The sequence below is a fragment of the Fusarium oxysporum genome, chromosome 2, assembly GCF_000149955.1.
Source record: "Fusarium oxysporum f. sp. lycopersici 4287 chromosome 2, whole genome shotgun sequence".
Taxonomy (NCBI): Eukaryota; Fungi; Ascomycota; class Sordariomycetes; order Hypocreales; family Nectriaceae; genus Fusarium; species Fusarium oxysporum.
The window spans coordinates 3,501,700-3,520,246 of NC_030987.1; the positions used below are offsets into that span (position 1 = coordinate 3,501,700).

Here is an 18,547-nt window from a genome sequence, read left to right on the forward strand (position 1 = left end):
TAGTAATGAGGGGCATTCTATGAAAACCTCCAATTTATATCCTACAACTCGAGATACCAAACTTCCATTGGACCACACAAAATGGCCTTACCACTTCCTTCAGGGCTCACTCCCTCAGAAGTCGCATTTCTATGCGAAATGGAACTCGTTACTGTCGTTCCTCGCCAACGCCTTGAGAGCATTGATCTTCTATCGGTGAGCGCGTCCCTGTCGCGTTTATACAAGCTCGACGCTGACCTGACCTGTTACACAGGGAACGACGCCGACTCTCCGGCCGCCGCACAGAAGCAACTTACCTTTATGGCTTGCGATACTGTTGAAGAAGCAACGGCGCGCGAATATTGTCCCTCCTCCTTGGCTCCATCCCGATTCGTTACGCGATATTGTTCATCACGAGACAAAGATCGATCCTAAAGGATGGGCGCCACCACCTCCTCCACCGGTGCGGGCAGATAGTCAAGGAAACGCCAGGAGACTAGATCCCTTTGTCGACGACGAGACAGTACTGTCGCCACCGTTTCTTCCATCCTGTACATCAGATGCGCCTTCAGGTGCCCTGCCATATCACTGGTTCGAAGTCGCAGAAATGCTCCTCGCCCATGCCTCAGACGATGTTGCCTCCTCTTCAGAAGTTCGTTCGCTACTTCGAGATCTACAAGAAGTCAGGGCTGCAAAGATGCGGTCCAGTACCGCCCAACTCGAGGGTGGAGTCGATGGTGTCATGAGTCTACGAGGAGTTGGAGCTATGGAGCTTGCAGAGAGCAGAGGATTCGTCGTCGGTGTAGTGGAAGGTGTAAGGAAACTCGGCGCAAGTACAGAAGCAACACGGAGAGACGAGGAGGAACAAGGTGGTGGTGATGAGTCGGATGAGGCGAGCGACGAGGATATGGGACTATGACCCTCCATCTAGGCTATGAGCGAAGAATTACGAATTCACGAAAAGGGGTGAAGTATACATGGCGCAACTAAAGGAGAACGACTTGTAAGTCGATTATTATTCTATACCAACCTTCCCAAGGTACCTGTCTAACGTCTAAATTAAAACATAGCTCATTATTTTAAACTCCACGAAATGCCAAACATCGCTATCAACTCATACCTGCACTGCCGCCTGAGCAAGGGCCAGCCTATGCTTAGCAAGTCGTGCAGGATGAATTCGAACCCTCCCGCCGGCGGGAGGCTGAAGATGAGGTGCCAGCACCTCCCAACTTGCGCCCTGCAACAAGGCTCCCATAAAGTCCTCGCGCATATCCAGTCCCGTCTCTCGCAGATATTTCTCAGGGTCTGCAGCTGCTTCTTGCAGAAGATCCTCAGCCTTGAAGAACCGAGCCCAGTCTTTGTGCCATTCACTATGACACTGGTGGCATCCTCTCCCCGGGTTGTGAAAACAGGGATGAACCTCGTAGCACTCATATCCTACAGAATGAAACTGCTCGTACCAGTCATAATGGCGACGAGCTCTCAGTCCGGAGCTGTGCATACCTGGGATTTCACTGGAACTGTTAGTTCGCGCCCTGAGAATGAATGGATGTCTGGACTCACGGATCGAAAGATGGCCAGACCAGCGGGCTGATTTCACCTGAGGATGGGTCGTCCACAGGAGTGGCCATCTTCGCGTATGCGACTGGCTCGTTGCTCACAGGACTAGGCTCATCGGAAACAGGGGCATCAGAGGTCAGGGTCACAAGTTGTTGAGGCTCGGAGGCCTGTGTTTCTACAGCGGAAGAGCGTGTGGTCGTGATTGTGGTTGTCGAAGTTTCCACAACCATGCGCGGTGACGAAGAGCGTCCCCTTTTTATTCCTGCTGCGGAAGCATCCTCATCGTCGCCACAAGATCGCTTGCGCTTTCCCACGACACCTCCTGAGCAGGCGGGAGGAGTGTCCAATCGTCCGATAGACTGAACAGAGGCTGGGAATGAGCTTCTCAGTGGTCCGATAAACTGATCGCAGTCTGGGCTGTCGTCCTCCCCGCGACCGATTTGAGCATCATATCCGCTATAGTCGATGAACGGAACCTTTATATCTGCAGGACGCCTTGGTCGTCCAGAACGGCCATCGAGCCTGGGCGAGGAAAATCCAGCGAACCATGTAGAACGGTTCCTGGCCCCGGACATGTTACTCACCATTGCCCAGGCGCCTGTATTATCGCGTACAATGGTGGAACCGTCAGCGGCGGGGCCGTTGAGAGGCGCAGTTTGGGGGGCGGCTTGCCTTGAATTGTGCTCATCGTCGGCCTCATACCCGCTTGGATACTCCTGGTCGGAAGAAGAACCAGCAGCAATCAGAACACCCGGGGACCCAGGAGGATCAAAGGGGCCAGAAGAGCCAGAAGGCCTAGAGCATGGCCCTCCTGACGCATCATCATCATCGTTCCCATCGTCTCCCTCCGAATCTGATGAACTTTCAGAGCCGGTAAATTCTGTGTTATCGGAGGTTTCCTCAGAGGCTTCATAGCCACTGCTAGCTCCGCTCCCACTTGACTCATCCTCAGATCCATCACTTGGGGTATCACCAGAACAACCGTCGCCATCGCTCTCATACTCGTCGCTACTCGGCTGTTCATGACCCATAGCGATAAGTGCGTCTATCTTTATCGTATCAGGACTTGGGCGGTTTGGAGGTGGAGAAGTTCGAGTAGGTGAATTCGGCGAAGAGATTTCTGAATCTGACTTTGAGCCTGAGCCAGTGCTCGAGGATGGAATGCCATTGGATTGCCCAGCTGCTAAAGGTATTGGGGATCCAGACGCTTGAGCTTCCGCTGAAGGCGAAGAAGATGGTGATGAGGGCCCTGAACTCGAGCTTGAGCTGGAGTGTGGATCCTGATCAGAAGGACCGGCTACCGGGGGGGAAGGGGATGGAGACGGTGGGGATGAAAGCTCCGAGCTGGAGCTAGGGCTTGCGCTGAGATGGCGGTCCTGACTAGAAGGGCCCGCTGCAGATGGCGAAGATGTTTGTTCAGAGCTCGATCTTGCAGACTGATTTTGGTCTGAAGGATTAGCTTCTGAAGAAGCTGCACGGCGATGGGCTTTGATCTTGATTATCCTCCTTCCTGGAGCTGCATACTCGCTCTGGTCAGAAGGGGATGAACGCCCTGAGCTTGAACTAGAACTTGAACTTGAGGATATGCTTAGGCTTGGGGAGGGAGTGAGTTTGGCCATTCCAGCCGCAGGAGGCGCAGCAGAAGAAGATGAGCTCGATGATGCTGCTGCTGTGTTCGAACCTGAGGGCTGATCCTGGTTTGAAGGACCAGCAGCCGAAGCGCGTGCAGCGTGATTTAATTTGAGCGTGATTCTTTTCTTTTCTCTGGTAGCCATATTAGCAGTGCCGCCGAGCCTCTGAACAACATCCTTGAATGGCAAGGGCTCAGGGTCTGCAACGAGGGCACGTCTTTGGCAATCTCTGTCAGATTCAAGGCTCGCCATCAGAGGAGGAGCATTGTTAAGCCGGGAGCGTGCTCGTGTTAGTCGCATAGCCGTTGGTTCAGGAGCGGGCCTGGGATTTCGGGGTCTAGGAGCAGCCTTGGCTCTGCCCTTCCTCTTGGGGTCGTGGTTCGCGTTGGATTTCTTGTTCGGCATTATGATTATAGTTGTGAATGGTTTCGATAATGGATGGGATGTTCAACAAAGCTTTGCCTTGCTAGAAATGCAATATGTTGTGATACTAAATGGTTGGACATGTTTGGGACTGAGAAGACACAGCGTCTGTTATATGCTTTCCTCATCATGGTGACTATGAATGCAATGGTATGTTGTTGTGAACGATGATCTATTGCTTTATGAAGGTCATGTCCTAATAGACAAAGACTATTTATTGTATGAACACTACAGACATCAAAGACAAAGCAGATGCTTTGTGTAAAGATACTATGGTTGTTTGAAGATATTTCATGTTCTCTGATGAACAAATATTTGCCCAACAAAGACGTTGAGTCTCTTTATCTCCGAAACTAACAAAGAGACTCCAAGCAGTCCCAATTCGAGCCAGTAGCAAGTATGAAATATATCCTATGCACTGGAATGTTCACAAGACTCCAATATCTTTATGAAATGTAAATGTTATTTTTCTCTTTATGTGAAACTATTATGAGTGGCAGGATATATATAGCCAGAGACCGGCCCGGCTACGAATCTCGACAAAGCCGGCAGCGAATGAGAGACAAGCAAGCCCCTTTGGTTGTCGTGAGCAAATTACCGTTTGCCTTGTTTGACTCATGGAACGTGATGTCGCTTTTGTTACCCCATGCTTATTCCATGGTTGCACCTCTTGTCTGAGACTCATTAGTCATGATGGCCGGTTCACCCAGGTGACTCAATGAGGCTCTGGACTTGATTTTACGTTTTCTTTCTTAGACAGATCACGGTATCTGATAGCTGTAGGGTCGATAAACTACCGAAGGCTAGAAATTGCCGAAAAACATGTCTTGGTTTTGAGTTCATCATTACGGGCGAAGCTACCCTAGAAGCTCTCATGATATGCTACAGCCGTTAAAGCTAACATTGATGTACCTGGACAACCGAAAGTGTATAAATGGAAGTAGCATAAGGACCTCTACACAGGCTTCAGATACTAGCCTACTCAGAGAAGTGAATATCTCGCAATAAGTAAAGATTGATACCTTATATATGAGAGAAGTTTATCAGTTAGGGAAGCATACTCATATCTTGGCTTGGATGCATATCGTCTGACAGGAAGCAGGTACAGTTGGGGTAGCCCCTCCCTCATGGCAACCGGGTCTCCACACCGCACCTTCCGGGGCAATCACACGACCAAGCCATGACCGCTATCGCCTAAAACGGCAAGTATCTACCTTACGTGATCGTCATGGTACCTGCCTCGGATCTTATCTCTCCAGGCAGTTCCGCGCGTCTTCGTCTTCTTCATAACCTCTTCCAAACATCATCTTCTTGCCATTCATCGTTTCAATTATCGCATTTACAGATACAATGAAGTTCTCGCAGGCTTCTCTTCTGGCGGCTTGTCTGCCTGCTGTCTCCGCTCGCTTCATCGAAACTGCCGAGGCCGACAACGTCATTCTCCAGCCAGACGAGCTGTTCCTGGTCGAAACCGCCCCCGGCAAGACGCAATGGGTGACTGAGGAGGAGAAGTGGGAGATGCGCCGTGTAAGTGTCACATTAAACTCCCAGCTCTGAATGGCTCACTAACACTCTGTAGAACGGCCAAAACTTTATGGACATCACCGACACACCTTCGCTCGGCTCCAAGCGCATCAACGCTGAGAGCACGGTCACTTTCCCTAAGAAGTGCGTGAACCAGGACGATGTCAAGAAGCTCTCCAAGAACCTCGAGAAGAAGAACATGCAGGCCAACCTCGAGAAGTTGACCAGCTTCCACACCCGATACTTCAAGTCCGACTACGGCCTTCAGTCCTCCGACTGGGTTCTTGAGAAGGTCAACCAGATCATCAAGGACGCCGGTGCTGAGGATACCGTTTTCGCCGAGAGCTTCCCTCACACATGGAAGCAACACTCCGTCATTGCGACCATCCCTGGCCAGTCTAACAGCACTGTCGTGATCGGCGCCCACCAGGATTCCATCAACCTCTTCCTTCCTTCCATCCTCGCCGCTCCAGGCGCTGATGACGATGGTAGTGGTACAGTCACTATCATGGAGGTGTTCCGCGCTCTTCTCAACTCCAAGGACGTTGTTAAGGGCAAGGCTCCCAACACCATCGAGTTCCACTGGTACTCAGCTGAGGAGGGTGGTCTGCTCGGAAGCCAGGCTATCTTCAAGTCGTACGAGGAGAATGGCCGCGATGTCAAGGCTATGCTTCAGCAGGACATGACTGGCTATGTCCAGAAGACTCTCGATGCCGGTCAGCCCGAGAGCGTTGGTGTCATTACTGACTTTGTCGACCCCGGCCTGACTAAGTTTATCAAGACCGTCGTTGAGGAGGTATGTTTGTCTAGATTCCTTTGTATGTTCTTATGCTAACTCTTATTTCCAGTACTGCAGCATTCCTTGGGTCGAGACCAAGTGCGGTTATGCCTGCTCCGACCACGCTTCTGCTTCCAAGGCCGGCTACCCCTCAGCCTTTGTTATTGAGTCCGCCTTCGAGTACTCTGATCCTCATATCCACGGTACCGATGATAGCATTAAGTATCTGTCTTTCGACCACATGCTCGAGCATGCTCGCATGACCCTTGGTCTTGTTTACGAGCTTGGTTTCTACGACTTCTCTGACAAGACCGAGGAGAAGTGGAGTGACCTGTAAATGATAGATATTGTGGACTTGTGTTTAGAGAGCAGCAGTCTCCTTTTTGGATGGGCCGCCTCGATTCAGTTATTATGAGCAACGGATTACATACGAGGATACACGCATAGCTAGCGTTGAATAAGACCATCTGTTTGAAAGTCCCTAAAATGTGCACCTGCAAAGTACTCACCGTGAAACCCGGAAGATTAGAATTATATCATGAATTTCTTACATATAAGTTGATTTACCCTTTTGTCTATACCCCTATAAAGAAAAACCCTGAGCGCCACTGATGACCTACGAACACCCATTGTTTACATATTGTCTACTGGCCCTGGCCATTTCCATTATTAGGAGGCTGCTGCTGCTGTCCCCAGGGCGACTGGCCATTCTGCTGCGCTTGCATACTCGACATCAACGCAGCGAAGAATGCCGGGTTGACGAAAGATCCACCGTTCGCAGCCTGTTGTTGACCTTGTGCAGCTGGCCACCCAGGAGGTGGTGGTGGAACAGCTGCAGCATTGCCCTGAGCAGGTGGTTGAGGCCAACCAGGAATTTGGAAGCCAAAGTTGGGCATCGCTGGTGCTGCGCCTTGAGCGGGAGGTTGAGCACCGGCCCATGGGGATGGAGGAACAGCTTGTTGGGCATGCTGAGGAGCTGCCTGAGGAGGTAGCGAGTAGCCGTCTCTAGGCTGGTTGAAACCTCCTCTTCCACCACGCCCAGAACCTCGTCCACGAGCTCCACGCCCTCGAGAATCGCCACGGCGTCCTCCTCGCTGGTGAAAGTTTCTGCTCGATGGAGGCTCGTATGTCTCTGTTGTAGAGGGGCCGGAACCATAGCCAGGTGGTCGTGCTAGAGGCTTGTAGGGGCCGTCATCGTCATCGTCGTAGTTAAGACCTCCGTCCGGTCGCGACTCTTGTCGCAGAGGATGAGGCTCCTTGCCTCCCCTGGCGGGGTCCTTCTTCCACTTATCCTTCTTCTTCTGCTTGATCGCTCGCTTATACTCGGCCTCCTTTTCATCGTCTGAGAACTCCATCTCATCATCGCCGACTTCTTCGTCATGAAGGTTACTGGCGTCTGAGCCCTTCATGTTCTTCAATGGCTCGGTAAAGACATACGCGGCGTGGTCGGTAGGGTAGAACACTGTTTGGCCGACCTCGAGTCCTAAATCTCTGATATCCTGGTCTGATGTGAAGCGCACAGTATACATGGGTTGCAGAACCTTTCCGATCGTATCTGCAATCGCACCGATGACGACTCGCTCAGCTGTGCAGAGCACGGATCCGGAATCAAGAACTTGGTACTCGCCAGGCGTGAATGCCTTGATCAACATCATGTTCTCCACAATGTGCTCGATAGCTCCCAGCTCTTCAATCTTCATCTCAGGTGTAATTGTAACATCAGGCTTGGGAATTACTTCTTCAGGAATCTCATTCTTTGTTCGGACCTGGGTGGTTCTTGAACCAGTAGCTCCTCGATCGCCCTCATCATCAGATCCTCCTTCAGCCTGCATGAGCAGGCGTGCGGTCTCTTCCACGCCCAAAAGTTCGTAACCTTCGTTGTCGTCGGAGTCTTCGTCGGAGGAATCAGAGCTGCTTGATTCTGAGGATGATTCGTATGGTGAAGAGTCGACTTCCCATTCGGGGTTATCGCCTTGGTCGTTCTGAAGTGGTACGGTCTCGGTATTCTCTGTAGGAGCTGGCTGAGAAGCAGGAGTTGGGTTTAGACCGCCGATGGCGGCCTCGAGGGCACCTGTGAGAGAAGGAGGGCTTTCGGGTTGATCGACTGCCATGGCATCTGAATCTGCGACTGATGTGGGCTCAGCCTCAGAGGGCTTGGCCTCGGCAGCAGCAGATGCTGAAGGCTGGTCTTTGGGGTTATTGGGAGCAGCATCTGTGATCTCGGTATCTTGAACGCTTGCGGCAGCAGCAAGAACGTCGGCGGGCATGGGCGGAAGAGTCTCGTTGGGTTTGGCCTGTCCGAGGCCGGGGATTTGAAAACCGGACATGTTGTATTGCGGGCGTTGTATTATATACTGTCTTGAATAAAACGATAGATGGAAGATTACTCTTGACTCATTGGAAACAGATGAGATGGTAAAAACCAAAAGACAGATTTGAATGCGACAGGCGCAAAAGTTAAGATGAAGAAAAGCAGAAAGTTTCAGAGCGCCTCTTCCGCATGGGTAAAAGACCCTTCCTTACTAGCGCTAGCAAGAAAAAATCAAGGTGAACAATAAAGTGGGGCCCGTCTCCCGGCGCTAGTACCCCACAACACATGCTTCACCGTCGGTGAGCCACGCGCCTCGGTAAAGCCTTAAAGGCACCTCCTGCTGTAAATGTTAGTGCTAGTGTTAGTGGTTAGTGCTGTAGCAGGGCTCCTTCCCCAACTGTTGAAGGAAGCTCCAAATTCCATACCCACCCACATCTTCTCTACCCACTCACTATGACATGACGACAACATTCCTTTCCTTGTAAACCATCAACTCACGTCGAAATCGAAATCGACAGCAACGATGGCTCCAGGTACAGCTCAACAGTCGCAACAGCGGCAGTTTGTGCATCCAACTGCTAGTCATGCCAAGAAAAAGTATGTAGAATACCTATTTCATCCCACTTCGAGAGCTCTACTGACCATGCCTTTCTCAATTTAGAGCTCCAAGCGCATATTCTATGCAACCGATCTCCGCCTTCTACTGGTTCTTCGGTGCCGCTCTCGTATCCGCCTGGTTCGCTCCGATTCAAGATTGCGATGAGACGTTCAATTACTGGGAGCCGACTCACTACTTGTCTCATGGCTATGGTCTTCAGACGTGGGAATATTCTCCAGACTATGCTATCCGCAGTTGGCTCTACATCGTCTTCCACGCTATTATCGGAAACGTGCGCCGAATATTTCCTCACTCGAACAAGGTGAGTTGCATACGATGAAATATACAAAAGAGGTCCATTGACGCTGGATGTTAAGGTTGCCGAATTCTACTTTGTGCGGTTTGGGCTAGCTTTTGTGTGCGCCATCACTCAGACGATCCTTTTCATGGTCACCAGCACCACACTCAACAGCCGTATCGGCCTTTTCTTCCTCATCGCAACTGTTGCTAGCCCCGGAAACTTCCATGCAAGCACTGCCTACCTTCCATCGAGCTTTGCAATGTACCTGGTCACAGTCGGAGCTGCAGCTTTTATGAATTGGCGAGGTGGTCTCAAGACTTCTCAGGGCATGTTTTGGTTTGCTGCTGCTGGAATTCTAGGATGGCCCTTTGCTGCTGCGCTTTGCGCGCCGTTCATGCTCGAAGAGCTCATCCTGCTTGTATTTGGTGACAAGACAGCGTTGTGGGAAGCATTTGTTCGCATTGGCCGCGGTGTAGTTTCTGCAATCTTGCTTCTTGTAAGTCTCGTGTTTCTCTACTTCATGGCCGATCTAACATATCTAGGCCGGTGACTACTTTGTCAACCTCTTCTTCTATAAGAAGCCAGTTTCTGTGACATGGAACATTGTCAAGTATAACATCTTTTCATCAAACCATGGCCCAGAGCTATATGGAACAGAACCTTGGACATTCTACTTCAAGAATCTGGCGTTGAACTTCAATCTCTGGTTTGTTCTGGCTCTTGCTGCTCTGCCTCTCTTCATACTCCAGAAGATCATTTCACCATCTGGCCAAGGGTTTCAAACGGGGTTGAGAACCGTTGTGTTTCTCTCCCCCTTCTACATGTGGCTGGCTATCTTCAGCGCACAGCCTCACAAGGAGGAAAGGTTCATGTATCCGGCCTATCCTTTCCTTGCGCTCAACGCAGCCATTTCTCTTCATATGATTTTGACTGCTTTAGGCAACTCTGATCCTAAGACGCTTGTTGGAAAGATTCCTGCCAAGCTGAAGCTCCTGGTTGTCACTCTCACTATGATTCTGTCTATCGATGTCGCCATTTTCCGAGTCTACGGTATCTGGTCCGCTTACTCCGGACCTATGAAGATTTATTCTCCCCTTTGGGAGGGCACAGACGGCAAAGAGCCCATTGGTCGTGAGGAGGATACCGTCTGCTTCGGAAAAGAGTGGTATCGTTTCCCCTCATCTTACTTTCTGCCTCGGGATATGCATGCCAAGTTTGTCCGCTCCGAGTTTAGAGGTCTTCTGCCTGGTGAATTCGCTGAAGCCGAGACTGGCTTCGGCTTTTGGAGCGGCACTTGGCTCCCTACGGCGGGTATGAATGACCACAACGAGGAGGACTTGGGCAAGTACACTGAGCTCCCCGCGTGCGCATTCTTGGTCGACACTCAATACCCAGAGAGAAACGACCCTCTGCCGCCAAATGAACCCGACTACATTGCAGACGAGAAGAACTGGGAAATTGTCAAGTGCGAGCCTTTCCTTGACGCTGCCAAGACACACATGCTCGCAAGGACCCTTTGGGTTCCGGATGCGTCATTCATCCCGGACAAGTTCAAGAGAAAATGGGGCAGGCACTGTTTGTTGCAGCGAAAGAAGGCTGCTGAGCCTGCTGCTGCCAGATAGAAAGCTTCAATATTTTGTGAGCGAGCGACTGCGTTGATAGCAAAAAGATAGAAAGTACTCATCTGCCAGATAGATAGACCAGGTCCAAAAAAATTGGATAGTACTCAAACAGTAATGCTCATGCATGCAGTGTGCGTCACATCGCCTCAGGTCTTATTCCTACCGCCTGCTGTGATACTCTTTTCCAAACAAATAAGGCGAGTGAGGGCCTCGAAATCCTTGATTTCAACACATCCAGGCTGTTCTCAGAGAGTCATGGTTACGCATAACGGCAGAGCCCTACTTTGCAAGAGCGTCTGGTACCACGGAAGGCATGTACCTTTCCGAAGAGCCTCAGGTACCGGTTTGTTGGTTGTAGTCAGTTGCTCATGATGAGCAACGTTTTTCTTATTTTGGCGCTCTGAGATCAACAGCCATTGACCGGTTTATGAGTATAGAATCGAGTACTTGCGAAGGAAATCCTGGTACTGAGCTGGGTGTCTGGTTAATACGATCAGCCCTCCACGGTCTCAAGTTCGGACACGCCTCCTGCCTGAGCAATAATCTTGGCATCAACTCAGTGCCTCAAACCCGGTTTGGAGCAACCTCCTCAGACGACAATATCTCGTATATAGTTTCGTATGGCGACCAGTCGTGTCCTTGGTGTAAACACTTCACAGCTGCAGCCTTCACAATAAGGAAACTGACAAGCAAGTAAAAATGAAGACAGTCTTGGCACAAAGCACCCAAAGAATCCGATGCCGAACAAGAGTCGCACAGCTGCTGCGGGATTGACGATATCCAAGACTATTCTCGCCGTCTGCCGTGTGAAGTCAGATGAGCAACCCGCACTTGGATCATGATCTCAGCGGCACATTTAAGTAAATTGAGTTAGATTCAAGAAAACAAGATTGAAAACCTTCGATGCTGTGGAGGCCGGTCGAAGTGCTACAGCCAAGGCGAAACGGTACTTTGACTATGGTGATATCATACGTCGATTTTAGCTTGTGTTAGGATTTAACGTAATGAAAACAGCGTACAACAGTGTGCATATGCAAATGGTGTGCTTGTCGTTTGTGGGGAATGCCAGATATAGTGCATTCGTATCAGAATATCCATCGCCAGGAGAGCCTAAAGTAGGTAGCCTCCCATACTCAAGCGAGCATGCTACATACTGAAGCAACCGAGTGATCTCGCTGAAGTAAGAAGTTTGATATAGATATATCACTGATTTATAATCGCTATCAAATCAGCACCGACTGTCACTCCTAGCAGTGTATTGTATGCCTGTTTCATATATATTCCACTAAAACCCAGTTCGAGAACCCGGGGAAGGAGAGTGAAGTCCGATATATTGCCCTACAACATCAGAAAAACCAATAATTCTCGTAAATAGAAACACAGATTGAGTAAGTTGCTAGTCTTCCATATCGAAAACAGAAATATCCGCTCCTGTGTTTAGAAAGTCGAACGTAAATAAAGAGTCATCTTCAGTTCGTGAACCATGATCAAGATACACTGCAGGAATATCCAAGTATTCCTCTTGGCAGGACATTCTTGGTCTCTTGGTGAGGTGCTCCGCTTCCTCAGACTGTCGCTTATGTTGAACAGGCCAGGACATTGAGACTGGGGTGCTGTTTAGTCCGATGCTTTGACCCACGTTGGCAAACCACGGTGAGCCGCTGGCCGAGTCCTCCAGTGGCTGAGTGAACGGTAAGAGAAGGGAAGAATTTGAGACGGCTTCACTGATAGAACTAACTGTTGAAAAGTTCTCGGGACCTGGTGGTGTGTCTCTGAAAGAGCTCACCACGCTTTCCTGTAAAGAGCTGGATGATCTTGTTGAATGCAGACTTGACAGCTCGTTGCAGGCTAAAGAAGGGGTGCTGTTTGCTTCAGGCGATCGTTTCTGGCGCACAACTCTAACCAAAAGACCCAGGATCCTACTGAAACTTAATGCGAGGTTGTCAATATGGGCTTGCTCGGCAGCCTTTGCAAATCGATCCCGAAGAGCTTCCAAAATTGTTATTTCCTCTTCTGGCCGACTGGGGGTGCCATCCACTTCTCCTATTGGCTGCAACAAGGTATCTTTAGCAACTATGAAAGCAGCCGCTAGTGGGAAAGTTGCAGCCAACCGAGGAAGGGCTGACGTCGCAGAATCATCACTTTCAGTTACAGCGGGTTGAGTTCGAGAACTCCTTTTCGTCTTTCTTGGGCTAGGTTGGTCGAGAGATTTGTGTTGGCCTAGTACCTCTTTCAAAGCCTCAGAAAGGCGTAAATCTGGCTTTGCAGCTGTGGCCAGTAAGAAGACAAGACAGCATGCTTTAGCATCCTTGAAAGGCTGGGTGGATCTCATGTCATCATTATCTTTGCTTAAGCAAATCCTTGTTGCGAAGAAAGATAACATGAGAGAGAACGTTTCAGTGGACGTCAAAGCCTTCTGCATGATGCTATGAGTCGAAGACCACTGTTCCAATCTTTGTTGTAACTGTGCCAGTACCTGGTAATGTCTCGAAGGATGTAAGTTGGGTGCACCGGCCGCATGGAAGGCCTGGTAAACTTCATCTTGAAGCTTCGCAAGCTCTAGGCGGGCTAATAAATCGGGTGTTCCTGTTTCGGCTTCGTCAAAGGAAGGGGGGATGCCGGAATCATAGCCTGGTAGCCAGGCTGTAGATCCACGGAAAATTGCAATATTTTTATCTCTGATATATAAAGATCTAAAAACCTTGTGTCGTTCCAATATGTCTTCGGGTGGAAGGTCATCGGAAGATGCATTGATTTGATGAAGGCCCATGGTACGAGCCAGCAGACAGGCTTGGGCGAAGACGAGTTCCGCAAGCGAAGTCGTGCTGTACTGCTCGGCCACGTAACTCTGCCGTAACAGTTAGTTCAGTTTCACAATAAGAGCCAAGATGTATCTTACCAAAAGAGCAAGTGCCTGGACATTAACGAGCCTTGGTGTTAAGAATACTCGAGGGTTATTAACAGCCATTTTCAATGTCTGTAGGAGTGTTTGGACAAAGTGGCTGTTACCCTGAATCGTGGGCTCTTTCTTGATACCAAGAAGAACAATTACATTGAAACAGACAGCCCAACCTTCATCTGCAGGCCCAATAGGTTGTGAATAGATTCGGTCGACGTGGGGTTGGAAATTAGATCGAACAAAGACATCAGTTGCATAATCGACGTTCTTGAAGAAGGGACCGATGACAAGGTTGAGAAATTGTCGAGGGGGGAGACATATACCGACAGGATGAGACAGCATATCTAAGTGAGGCTCGCTGCTTGCCTCATTGAGCATCTCCTGCATCATATGCTCAGAGACAGCATTTTGTCCAGAGCCATTGTTCTCCGAGACACAAAATGATGGGTCGTCGCTAAATTCCTTGCAAAGGGCATAAAGAGAACATGGTCCATGATAACGATCAAGTGATTGTGATGTGTTTCTGACAATATGACGGTTTATGTGAGGGGTTGACGTCGAATCCGTCCCAGAATGGTTCTCGGGGATCCATTCCTCAGCAGGAAGGGATAAAGATCTTACACTACTCCCACCTTTGACAAGTGATGTCAGGTCTGAGAGATCATTTTGGATGCTGTGCAGTTGGCCTTCGAGCGTCTCGAAGTTTTGACATCTGAAACACAAACAGTTTTGTAAGCTTTTGTGCACCAGTCGTGGGGGAACAAATTGCGCTTCCAGACTCACAAGAGTTTGACATGATTGACGCGCTTGCCGGGAGACGAGTATCGACACTCAACACCGTCTCGCTTGCAACTTTCACATTGCGGCCGTTCTCTTCCACATCTAATCTTCCGTGCTCGGCAGTGTGCACAAGCTAAGTCGTGTGTAGACCACATTTGCGGCTGTTTCCGTTCTCGTCAGTCAATGCCTCTCAGCAAGTTCGTTAATGTTTTTAAACAAACCTCTTTGCCCTGGTTATTCCACATTTTGTTCTTGGTTGCAGATTGAAAAGAATCAAAGACTCCGGGATTTCATCAGTTTTCAATAAAAGTTACAAGGATATAGATGAGTGGCCAAGTACTGGATGCATTCAGTCATTGGGCAGGTCTGAAAGAGGGGGAGCAGGCTCGTTAGGAGGACAAGAATCGCGGTACGACAATCGATATCATTACGTGAGAAATTATCTTAAGAAACAAGTCAGCGAAAGGTTCAAAGGAACGGTTAACCTCGAGAAAGTTGTGGAGGTCTTGTCTCCCCCACGGCCAGACAGTGGCTTGCTCGCTGGCATAATGATGATCAAGGCCGCGATACCGTCAGCTCCATCGGTACAAGCATACAAATCCGTGTACATCCATGGGAGCTTAGTCGTGAATTCGAGGTTACACACTTCGTCATATCGTAGGTAACCCCGTACGTCTTTGCCTAGCTATTGGTATCGCTACATCTTGCGTGTGGCCGCGGGACTCGGGGGCGCCGCTCTGATGGCAGCACAGAAATATCTTGCAGAAAATTGGCGCTAGAGTCTTAGCAAAGGGGGGTATTAGAGTGCCCGTGTTTGTAAGGAAACAAAGGACTACAAAGAAGAAGTCCTTAATCGTCAACGCTTTGAGGGAGGTTAAGATGTGTGAGCCAAGTTCAGCGGTCAGCTTTACCCGGATGAAAGGAAGGTATGTACTTCCCTCTTACCCGTCTTTTGAGGTAGTACCTGAACAAAGCTACTCCTTCCAACATTGATAGTAACTCAGTGTATGGAAGTAGCGGGCCAAGCACCCTCCTTTCAGATGCCAACCTTAAGGTAGGTACGACTTACACAGGCCCCCAGAATTACTTAAGCTTTTGCGTTACATCGAACTCGGGCTTCTTGATTTTGGCACTTTTGTCCTTCTTCATTTTCCATGAACAAAGCTTGAACAACTCATTGGAAACTTGACAATTGTCGATTTTACAATGATCCTCTTTTTTGCATACACGAAGCAAACGACAGCCTATGATAGTTTGTGGTGCGCATCCTTGCCGTGGCGGGCTAGAAAAGCTGAAGATGGCACTGCCGGCAGATGTTTCACACACTTGCTACAGGGCCAAATATGGCGCAATGGATCCTTTGACAGGCATCCTGCATATCACAACGCCTGGTTTACTCTGTACACGCCTCCATTTCTCTGTCAGAGAAATGGCGGGAGAGATTGCCTGAGAGCAATGGAATACGCAGTCAATCACCTCATGCTTGTTCCGGTTTCGAGTTTTGAGAACCCAAAGATCTGGGCCATTGAACACTGTGTATCGTCGTAGTAGCTCAACTCCCCCATGTCCTATGTTACATTGTCGAGGGCCTGTCTTGAATCACTCAAAAGCTTAATCTAATTCTTGGCCACGACTCTATTTCTGCAACTGCGTGAGAACGATACGAGCATCGCAATTGGACGGACCATTGCGGCACAGCAAGGCTGAGTTGCTGTTTGTGATTCCGAAACATTCTTCAGGTCGAACCAGTCGGAAGTGCAGGCAGTTTAGTATGACAGAGCCGCGCACCGGGGCGGAATGTTGGAATGATGTAACACTGAACATGCTGCAAAAAAACGATAAGCATGAGCACAAAGATACCAAAGCCTGCTCACCGAAGGCTTTAGATGGTGAAACCAAGCGTCTGACAATGGCCGCAGTCTGTTATCACAAGAAAAGTATCGGCACTCAAAAACGCTTCAAAGAAAGAATACAGTCGAGCGCAGGATTTCTGTGTAACAGAACGATCAAGACCTCGTTCAATGGCAGTTCTTTTCAACGTCCTGTACCAGATTCAACCTAGGGAGTTTCATGGGGAGACGTATTGAGTGAGCATCGTATCGAAGACCGTCTTACGAAGAAACGAGACAGGCATAAATGAGACAAAAGGGAAACTTTGTCAGATAACCAGAAAAGCCCCCTCTTCCCCTCCTAATGGAAGTGTTGGAGTGCCACATGGGGATCTGCTCGCGGGATCCTTGCATGCTGATCGACAGCCATTACAACTCGCATCGACAATGACCAGGAGGCTATTTTTGATATCCCCAACGAGGATAGTTGAACTTCTCGAAACTTCTATGGGCAAACAGGGTCCTGACACTACGGTGATGGCCAGCCGGTTCGAGTGATTTCGCCAGAATCTAGCCAGCACCGGCTTAATAAATAAGCTTCAGATTTGGGTTATTTCAAACTCTCCAGGACTGTCTGTTCAACGCCGAAGCGATGAGTCCTCATTTTTCATATACGACATGCTGCTCATTGAATGAACTGATGAGGATAGTCACCGATATTTCCAATGTTGCCGCAATGGGAACATCCACCACGTGGAAATAAGGCCGAATTCTATCGGGCACGCCAGCATACATTGGACTCAGGTACTGAGGGCCGCCACCAGGAAACCAAGGATCGATCCTGCATTAGGGAGAGCTGGTGGAATTGAATGTGTCGTGGCTGACAATTTACAACATCACGACAACAACCAAGTGAATACACACAACACCGAAACAAGCATACGGACTAGGAGAAGATGAATACAGTTTCATTAGTCTTACTCCCACAAGCCATAGGCTCCCTGTTCAAAAATCAGCATAAGTGGGGATCAAACATCCAGCCATGCCGAAATGCCGGCCGCCGGCTTACACGGCCTTCCTGATACATCGGTACGGATTGCGTTCATTACATTGACGGAGCAAATACCCTCCGCGCTACAACGGATGAGGCTTACGCGGGAACGGGCCGGTCTGACGCAACATGCGGGTTTTCTCTGCCAGCCTTGGAAGTGTTTCCGAGTGGTATAAACACGCCGACGGGAAACTAGTCAAGTTGGGATAAGAACTAACCGGGCACAACCTGGGGCTGGAACCAGTCGGAGATATGCTTACTCCTATGAAACGCGACGACAAATAAGAAAGCAGCAGGAACAGGTTCTAAGCTGCGAGGCCAGATCACGGCTTACTCGCTCAGCCCTATGAATTCATCAATCAACGCTAACGGCATCGATGCCATTGCTGACATGAGGCCTTGATCATTCCACAATTACTCGACTAGGCAGGTAACGACTCTTGGTATCGAAACGCAACACATCTTCTAAAACGGAGTTGATTCTCGACCCGTCGGAAGCTTTCCTTGGGAGAATGATAATCTACAGGGGCACTCGTCGTGGACACCACACTCAGCTCCTTTCATGACGATCGTTAGCTAGGTTTGAGCATGTTCATATCAGACAACGCTCATCGGACTATGAGCCTCGGTATCGCGCTCTCGCGCTTTCTTCCAAGTCCGAAGGTTGTTTGACGCATATCAGCTGATGTGGCGTGTATCCCGGTTGCCTTTGAAAACGCTTTATTGCCAAATGACATCCAGGCGGTGATAAGCCTTTTGCGCTTTTGCCCTATAGCATTACATGCCACTCAATCCTCACACATATTATTCCTTATCTTGGAAAATCTGATTGAAGAATCACACCCTGTGTGATGGGTTCTTTTGTTTTTCAAGTCAGATTAGTCAAGAATGGAAAGTATAATGAGTGACACGCGCTGTATTGAGAGAAGCATGAAGCCCAAAGTAACATTCGGCTACAATTTTGGTGGTCAGTCATGTGTGAAGCAACCAGTGGATATATACTTTTTACTTATGTTCTATACTCTCAGATTTTCAATGTAACCCAACGGTCCTTATTGGTCTTCTTTGCTTTTTATAGCCTAACCACCTGTCAGTTTTGGGGGAATTATATTGATGTCAAACATAGTTCCCATTGTTGGCAGCAACCTTGCAACCAATACGGATCTAGTCTCCTGGAGAAAGAAGGCAACAAGCATGAATCGGCCCTAACTCAATATTATCTCCGCGAACTCCACCCGGATACAAACAAATATCCGCCCCG

At 49.3% G+C, this 18,547-nt stretch overlaps 6 protein-coding genes across 9 annotated transcripts; 3 read left to right on the plus strand and 3 right to left on the minus strand.

Moving 5' to 3' along the window:
- Positions 1-47: 47 nt before the first annotated feature.
- FOXG_08459 (DNA replication complex GINS protein PSF2) lies at positions 48-3,966 on the plus strand. Of its 2 annotated transcripts, XM_018387403.1 has the most exons (3): positions 48-195; positions 254-982; positions 1,050-3,742. In XM_018387403.1, the coding sequence occupies exons 1-2, from the start codon at positions 82-84 to the stop codon at positions 896-898; spliced, it is 759 nt and encodes a 252-aa protein (XP_018245250.1). In that variant the 5' UTR covers positions 48-81; the 3' UTR covers positions 899-982; positions 1,050-3,742. The 2 variants fall into 2 exon arrangements, with proteins under 2 accessions (XP_018245250.1, XP_018245249.1); XM_018387402.1 differs by having other exon boundaries at positions 254-3,966.
- On the minus strand, positions 1,094-3,575 carry FOXG_08460 (uncharacterized protein; the record flags this gene model as incomplete). Its single annotated transcript, XM_018387404.1, has 2 exons — positions 1,094-1,493; positions 1,543-3,575. 2 exons carry the CDS (start codon positions 3,573-3,575, stop codon positions 1,094-1,096), a joined length of 2,433 nt encoding a protein of 810 aa, XP_018245251.1.
- An 835-nt stretch (positions 3,967-4,801) lies between the features above and the next one.
- On the plus strand, positions 4,802-8,395 carry FOXG_08461 (leucyl aminopeptidase). The gene is made up of 3 exons (XM_018387405.1): positions 4,802-5,120; positions 5,173-5,913; positions 5,966-8,395. Exons 1-3 carry the CDS (start codon positions 4,944-4,946, stop codon positions 6,230-6,232), a joined length of 1,185 nt encoding a protein of 394 aa, XP_018245252.1. The 5' UTR covers positions 4,802-4,943; the 3' UTR covers positions 6,233-8,395.
- Positions 6,406-8,383, minus strand: FOXG_08462 (uncharacterized protein). Its single transcript, XM_018387406.1, has one exon. It carries the CDS (start codon positions 8,220-8,222, stop codon positions 6,540-6,542), a length of 1,683 nt encoding a protein of 560 aa, XP_018245253.1. The 5' UTR covers positions 8,223-8,383; the 3' UTR covers positions 6,406-6,539.
- A 180-nt stretch (positions 8,396-8,575) lies between the features above and the next one.
- Positions 8,576-11,758, plus strand: FOXG_08463 (alpha-1,2-mannosyltransferase). Of its 2 annotated transcripts, XM_018387407.1 has the most exons (4): positions 8,576-8,803; positions 8,868-9,126; positions 9,182-9,601; positions 9,648-11,758. In XM_018387407.1, the coding sequence occupies exons 1-4, from the start codon at positions 8,730-8,732 to the stop codon at positions 10,725-10,727; spliced, it is 1,833 nt and encodes a 610-aa protein (XP_018245254.1). In that variant the 5' UTR covers positions 8,576-8,729; the 3' UTR covers positions 10,728-11,758. The 2 variants fall into 2 exon arrangements, with proteins under 2 accessions (XP_018245254.1, XP_018245255.1); XM_018387408.1 differs by having other exon boundaries at positions 8,868-9,601.
- A 133-nt stretch (positions 11,759-11,891) lies between these two features.
- Positions 11,892-15,394, minus strand: FOXG_19815 (uncharacterized protein). Of its 2 annotated transcripts, XM_018400091.1 has the most exons (5): positions 14,628-15,343; positions 14,410-14,567; positions 13,627-14,338; positions 12,466-13,575; positions 11,915-12,408 (listed from the first exon to the last, which is right to left on the minus strand). In XM_018400091.1, exons 1-5 carry the CDS (start codon positions 14,649-14,651, stop codon positions 12,124-12,126), a joined length of 2,289 nt encoding a protein of 762 aa, XP_018245257.1. In that variant the 5' UTR covers positions 14,652-15,343; the 3' UTR covers positions 11,915-12,123. The 2 variants fall into 2 exon arrangements, with proteins under 2 accessions (XP_018245256.1, XP_018245257.1); XM_018400090.1 differs by having other exon boundaries at positions 11,892-13,575; positions 14,628-15,394.
- Positions 15,395-18,547: the final 3,153 nt, after the last annotated feature.

Coding starts and splice junctions, on each gene's coding strand:
- FOXG_19815 (XM_018400090.1), bottom strand. CDS start 14,651: ATGTGGAATAACCAGGGCAAAGAG. Junction 14,568..14,627: donor GGAATAACCAGGGCAAAGAG/GTTTGTTTAAAA, acceptor GAACGGAAACAG/CCGCAAATGTGGTCTACACA. Junction 14,339..14,409: donor GTCAATCATGTCAAACTCTT/GTGAGTCTGGAA, acceptor TTTGTGTTTCAG/ATGTCAAAACTTCGAGACGC.
- FOXG_08461 (XM_018387405.1), top strand. CDS start 4,944: ATGAAGTTCTCGCAGGCTTCTCTTCTGGCGGCTTGTCTGCCTGCTGTC. Junction 5,121..5,172: donor AGAAGTGGGAGATGCGCCGT/GTAAGTGTCACA, acceptor AACACTCTGTAG/AACGGCCAAAACTTTATGGA. Junction 5,914..5,965: donor TCAAGACCGTCGTTGAGGAG/GTATGTTTGTCT, acceptor TCTTATTTCCAG/TACTGCAGCATTCCTTGGGT.
- FOXG_08463 (XM_018387407.1), top strand. CDS start 8,730: ATGGCTCCAGGTACAGCTCAACAGTCGCAACAGCGGCAGTTTGTGCAT. Junction 9,127..9,181: donor TATTTCCTCACTCGAACAAG/GTGAGTTGCATA, acceptor CTGGATGTTAAG/GTTGCCGAATTCTACTTTGT. Junction 9,602..9,647: donor TTTCTGCAATCTTGCTTCTT/GTAAGTCTCGTG, acceptor TAACATATCTAG/GCCGGTGACTACTTTGTCAA.
- FOXG_08459 (XM_018387402.1), top strand. CDS start 82: ATGGCCTTACCACTTCCTTCAGGGCTCACTCCCTCAGAAGTCGCATTT. Junction 196..253: donor AGAGCATTGATCTTCTATCG/GTGAGCGCGTCC, acceptor CCTGTTACACAG/GGAACGACGCCGACTCTCCG.
- FOXG_08462 (XM_018387406.1), bottom strand. CDS start 8,222: ATGTCCGGTTTTCAAATCCCCGGCCTCGGACAGGCCAAACCCAACGAG.